Source organism: Mauremys reevesii, linkage group 5 (assembly GCF_016161935.1).
Source record: "Mauremys reevesii isolate NIE-2019 linkage group 5, ASM1616193v1, whole genome shotgun sequence".
NCBI lineage: Eukaryota > Metazoa > Chordata > Testudines > Geoemydidae > Mauremys > Mauremys reevesii.
Window position 1 is genome coordinate 1,093,462 of NC_052627.1, and position 5,994 is coordinate 1,099,455.

Here is a 5,994-nt window from a genome sequence, read left to right on the forward strand (position 1 = left end):
ATGGAGCATAATCATTTTTAGAATTCCTTTTGTTCTTAATAGTCTTTCAAAACCCCTTAATAACTCCTCTGTATCATCCGTAACTCTGCTGGCCATAGAGTTCCCCTGGAGTTTCTGTCCTTCCCTTTTCACTTGTTTATAGTTCTTAGCTGCTGGGTTGTTTGTATAACTATCCGTTTTCCCGTTTTGCATTTGACAGATGGATGGATGGATTTTATCTAGCTGCCATCCCCTAAGTGTGTTTAAACCCGTGCGCCTTCCTGTGCACAACCACAGGTTTGGACATTTACTGATCTGTTCTTAAACAATGTCCAACTCCCATTCACCTTTTTCTATTTCTACTCTTCTGCCCAGCTGATCTGGCTCAAATTATTTCCAGCTCCATGTAACTGGCCCCTGAGAACGCCCCGGATAAAAGCCTCCCGCTCCCCGGCCCGGGCTCTGCCGGCGCAGCGCGGACGGGCTCAGGGCTGGGCTCACGGCACCGCCGAGGCCCAGCTCGGTGCCCGGCTCGGTCTCTCCCGGGCGGGACGCGGCGACGGTTACAAACCGCCCCGGGAGCAGCTCGCGCAGCCGCCGCCCCAGCCCGTCTCCCGCCGCAGGAGGCACCCGCGCCCCGCAGCTTGCACCGGGGCCCGGCTGCTCCCCGAGCCGCGCCCCGCCCGGAGCCCCCGGCCCCGCCGGCCTCCCGCTTGGTCCGCCTCGGGCCTGGGCCCCGCCCATCCCCTCGCGCCGCCTTGCGGCTGCTGCGGGGAGCGGGAGGGGCTGGCAAGTGAGGGCAGCGCGGGGGAGGCAGCGGCTTCAGCAGCGGTTACTGCGCATGCCCCGCCCCTACTAGCCGTTCGCGGGGAGCTCCCAGCTGCCGGGCTCGCTCGGGCTCCGCGGAGCCGGGGCTGGACTTCCGGGGCCACAGGCTGCCGCCCCGCCCCATTGGGACGCGAGCCCGGCCCGGCCCGGCCGAGCCTGCAGGTGAGGGGGCGGGGCCGGGCTGTGACTCTGCCCCCACGGCCCCTCCCTCCCGCCCCAGCTCCGCTCCCGGGGCTGAGCCCCAGAGCCCGCCCCCCCGGGGCTCTGCCCCCAGCGCCTGCAGGAGCCGGGCCGGGGCCCGAGTCCCCGCCCGAGGGGCAGAGTAAGGGGGTCCCGGCTCCTGCCCCCGGGCAGTGCCTGGCCTGGGGAGAAGGGGGGGGGCAGGGAGAGGAACCGCCGGGTCCTGCCTGGTGCCCGCGCCGCTGGGGGACGCGCAGCCCTGGGGACAGGCCACGGGATCCCCCAAAGAGGCATCTTTGACCCTGCTCTTCGGCTGCACAATTTTACCCTTTTCAGTTGTTTACAAAGTGCTGAAATGACTAGAGGGAGCTTGGGTCTGAGCTAGTCGGGCTGCGCCTTTGTTCATCTTCAGGGTAGAAAGTCTCTCTCCAGAATGGAAAAGTGTGATCAACTTTTCAACTAATTCAGTAGCAGAAGGATTTAGGCTGGTAACTTTATACATGAGACAGAGAGAATTCCTAGGTCAGACATGCTTATCTCTCCGCTCTAGTTAAAAATGACATAAGAAAATAAGATTGGTCAGACCAAAGGTCCATCCAGCCCAGTATCTGTCTACCGACAGTGGCCAATGCCAGGTGCCCCAGAGGGAGTGAACCTAACAGGTAATGATCAAGTGATCTCTCTCCTGCCATCCATCTCCATCCTCTGACAAACAGAGGATAGGGACACCATTCTTACCCATCCTGGCTAATAGCCATTTATGGACTTAGCCACCATGAATGTATCCAGTCCCCTTTTAAACATTGTTATAGTCTTAGCCTTCACAACCTCCTCAGGCAAGGAGTTCCACAGGTTGACACTGCGCTGTGTGAAGAAGAACTTTTTATTTATTTTAAACCTGCTGCCCATTAAATTCATTTGGTGACCCCTAGTTCTTATATTATGGGAACAAGTAAATAACTTTTCCTTATTCACTTTCTCCACATCACTCATGATTTTATACACCTCTATCATGCCCCCCTAAGTCTCCTCTTTTCCCAGCTGAAAAGTCCTAGCCTCTTTTATCTCTCCTCAGATGGGACCCGTTCCAAACCCCTAATCATTTTAGTTGCCCTTCTGTGATGTGTGTGTTTTCTGAGGGTTGAATAACTCTCCATTCTGCGCACACACTGATTTCTTCTTCCATTTAGTAAGTTTTGTTTATTAACTTAGGATCTGATTTTGCCAACACTTCCACACATGCTTGTCTTTAGCCATCTGAGCGGTCTCATTGACTCTTAAATCACTGTTTCTGGTCAGGTTTGAAAATGTCTCACAGATTTATTCCTGGTGGCAGAGACAGAGTCTGTGCTATAATCAAATGACCAAGACCTGGAACTTTAATTACGGGACCCTAAAAGTACATTTCCAAGTCCATATTCAGGCAGTGGAATAAGTGGCCTGGTATCAATAGCTCTGGACACTCAGAACCAAACCCCACTGTTGCAGGCTCAGCGTTTTTGAAACTCAGGCCACTTATTGAGATAACTGACTGGGCCCTAACTTGATGTTGCTCGTTTGTTTTCTTGACCCCAAGTAGAAGTTCCAGTTTCCAGACCTGACGTGATCTCCTGGCTGGAGTGAAAGGAGGAGCTGTGGGGCCCCAGTCTCCAGGGAGAGGAGGAAAGAGAGATACTGAGATGTGCCCACAGAGGTAAGGAATTGGCAAAAGTGGCTCAGAAACTGTTTTTTACACCCTCATGGGAAATGCCACTCCTGAGTTTTCACCAGTCCCGTGTGCCCATGTAGAAACAAACACTCTCCTCCATATTCAGATGGGAATGAGGTAGCAGAATTGTTCCCTTCTTTCTCTCCTTGGGGAAAGGATTTGGGGGCAGTTGTTCGGTTTGTTTCTCCTTTCCCACTCCCCTTTGTGATGTCCCCTTTTTTCTGCATCTCAGGGGTGACTCCAAACCGGATTATCTCTCTGTCCCAGCAGGTGATGGGACGGTGAGTGAGACCGAGGAGGAGAACCCTCAGCTAGGAGTTCGGAGCAGGTGGAACCACATAGGACAGTTTGGGAAGATCCAAGGTGACTATTTCCCAGTGATCGGGGATGGGAAAAACTTGTAAGACCCAGCCCAGGCCACAGGGGCAACAGGGAAAAGAGCCAGGGCAGAGACAGGGTGAATCAGCTCACCGGAGCAGAGGGGTTGGAAAAATCAAAGAAACTGCTCAGCTCACAATCCCCACTGGAGAGATACCCAATATGTTTGGTGACTCTGGGAAAAGCTTACCTGGGAGTTCAGCCCATATTACTCAGCAGGCAATTCACATGGGGAAAAAACCCTATAGATGTGCTGAGTGTGGGAAAAGCTTCTCTCAGAGTACTACGCTCATTAACCATCAGAGAATCCACACAGGAGAAACACCCTATACATGTTTGATCTGTGGGAAAAGCTTCCGATACAGTTCAGTCCTTGCTACACATCAGAGAAAACACACTGGAGAGCAACCTTATAAATGTCCTGAGTGTCAAAAAACATTCAGTGGCAGTGGAAACTTTAACAGGCATCAGAAGATGCACACAGGAGAGAAGCCCTTCAAATGCACTGAGTGTGGGAAAAGCTTCAGGGAGGGCTACCACCTTGTTTCACATCAGAGAATGCACACGGGAGAGAGACCCTATGGATGCCCTGACTGTGGGAAACACTTCTCTGACACTGCTGGGCTCATTATCCATCAGAGAATCCACACAGGAGAGAAGCCCTATATGTGCCCCAAGTGTGGGATCAGCTTTGTTCAGCCCTCACAACTTGTTAGACACCAGAGAATCCACACAGGAGAAAAGCCCTATAAATGCCTCACCTGTGGGAAAAGCTTCAGTGATAAATCACTTTTAAATCAACACCAGAGGATCCACACAGGAGAAAAACCCTATACATGTACGACCTGTGGGAAAAGCTTCCGATACAGTTCAGCTTTTACCACACATCAGAGAAAACACACTGGAGAGAAACCTTATAAATGCCCTGAGTGTGGGAAAAGCTTCAGTAGCATCACAACCTTTAACGGTCATCGGAAGATACACACAGGAGAGAAGCCCTTCAAATGCTGTGATTGTGGGAAAAGCTTCAGGAGGCGCCCAGACCTTAATGTACATCAGAGAACACACACAGGAGAGAAACCCTATAAATGCCTGACCTGTGGGAAAACATACCGATGTAGCTCACACCTTTCTAAACATCAGAGAAGCCACACAGGCAAGAAATCTTTAAAGTGCCCTGACTAGGGAAGGGCCAAATGAATAACGTCTCTGCCAATTCCTGTGAATCTCAGAGCATCAGGCCAGGCTGGAGTGGCTGTGTAATGGGGATATGCAATGGTTCTAAAGCAGAGAATAAAACCACATTCTGGGGACAGAGTCGTGTAGAACAAGAGGCTGGGATGGGATTGGTTTATGATCTTTCAAGAAGCTCTGAAGAGCTTCTAATCAACACCTACATTTAAGTTAATTCCCCACATTTGTCAGTTCAGGCCATAGTCAAGGAGCATGTTGGATTCCTCGTTGACACTAAACTCTCACATAGCAGCATCTGCAAGTAATGTTCTCTATCATCTCCCCTTGGCTAGGAGATGCTGTTACCTGCAGGCAGACAAAAATCCGGCCTCAGTTACTTACAGCTTTGTCACCTCTCAGCAGGGCTGCAGCAATGTGATCTGCCTGGCCATGTAACCATCAGTGCCGAGGGACCTTCAGCTAGTACAGAACGCTGCAGTGCATCTTCTCTGCAACACAAGCTCCTGTGAGCATATGCCTGTCCTCCACTCCCTACATGGCCTGCCCCAGAATATCAAATTATGTTCAAGATCTTGGTCCTTATCTTCAAGGTGCTGCATGGCCTGGGCCCGGGTTATTTAAAACACTTCCTAAAGCTCTGTGAAGAAGACCATAGACAGCAACTTTGCAACTCTGGCACATTGAAACTGTCCACAATAAGGGTAAAGTTTATTTATGTGGAGACAAAACTGCCTTGGTGGCCAGACTCAGACAGTGGAATGAACCCCCCCAGGAGCTAAAGACCATCACCAACCTGACCACCTTCTGCTCCAGATGTAAGCCACATTTCTTAGACTTTGCCTTCTGTAGTATAAATACATATCGACACATGTACTTGTCGCCACAAACAAAAGCTACCATAATAGAACTCTTCCCTGCACACGCTTCTCCCCCAGGAAATGATGAGAGAACAGACATGTGACAGAAGGTTGCTTGCAGCACCACTAAAAGGTGCTCACATACTGTGGGGATGAGCCTGGTGTAAGCATCAACACAGAATAGAATTCGGCTGCCGTGCAGCTACAGTCCGATTTTCTTACTCTTTGCAATTTAGCGTCACAGACTCATTGAGGATTAGGGTTGAAAAGACCTCAGGAAGTGTCTAGTCCAAGTTCCAGTGTCCCTCTAATTTTTCCCACTCGTGTGCGGAATGAATCTTATGTGACACCAACATGGAGGTGATGTGTGACAGATCACCTCCATATTGGGGTATATGTCAAAATTAGTGGGGTGGGGCTGAGGGGTTTGTTCAATGTGTGGGAGGCTAGGGCAGGCTAGGGCAGAGGGTTGGGGTGTGGGGCTGAGGGCTCTGGGGTGCGGCTGGGGATGAGGGATTCAGGGGGCAGGAGGAGGCTCAGGGCTGGTGCAGAGGATTAAAAGGGGCAGGGGCGAATGAGGGTGTTGACTGACGATAAAAATATATAAATACACCAACCACATTAGATTTACCAGAAATTATAAACTGTTCAGCCCGTTTCAGAATGTGTGTTAAATTGGCTTGCTTTCAGATCCTGTCTGTATAGAAATTCCATTAAAGCACAGATGTATAATTTTCAATTCATGTATGTTTTATATAGGATCAAAGAGACTGTTGTATTGGGACCACATGGCCTTTACCTCTCACTTTTCCAACTCTTCTCTATCCCTTGCAGTCTGTCTTTCACCTACTCTTTCTGCTCCAGTTGCTT

At 50.7% G+C, this 5,994-nt stretch overlaps 1 protein-coding gene across 4 annotated transcripts; it reads left to right on the forward strand.

Annotated features, from left to right (window-relative positions):
- Positions 1–938: 938 nt before the first annotated feature.
- LOC120405618 (zinc finger protein 239-like) lies at positions 939–5,561 on the forward strand. Of its 4 annotated transcripts, none has more exons than XM_039539273.1 (3): positions 939–969; positions 2,567–2,680; positions 2,963–5,561. In XM_039539273.1, exon 3 carries the CDS (start codon positions 3,083–3,085, stop codon positions 4,256–4,258), a length of 1,176 nt encoding a protein of 391 aa, XP_039395207.1. In that variant the 5' UTR covers positions 939–969; positions 2,567–2,680; positions 2,963–3,082; the 3' UTR covers positions 4,259–5,561. The 4 variants fall into 4 exon arrangements, with proteins under 4 accessions (XP_039395207.1, XP_039395204.1, XP_039395205.1 ...); XM_039539270.1 differs by having other exon boundaries at positions 2,966–5,561; XM_039539271.1 differs by having other exon boundaries at positions 947–969; positions 2,564–2,680; positions 2,966–5,561.
- The last annotated feature ends 433 nt before the right edge of the window (positions 5,562–5,994 follow it).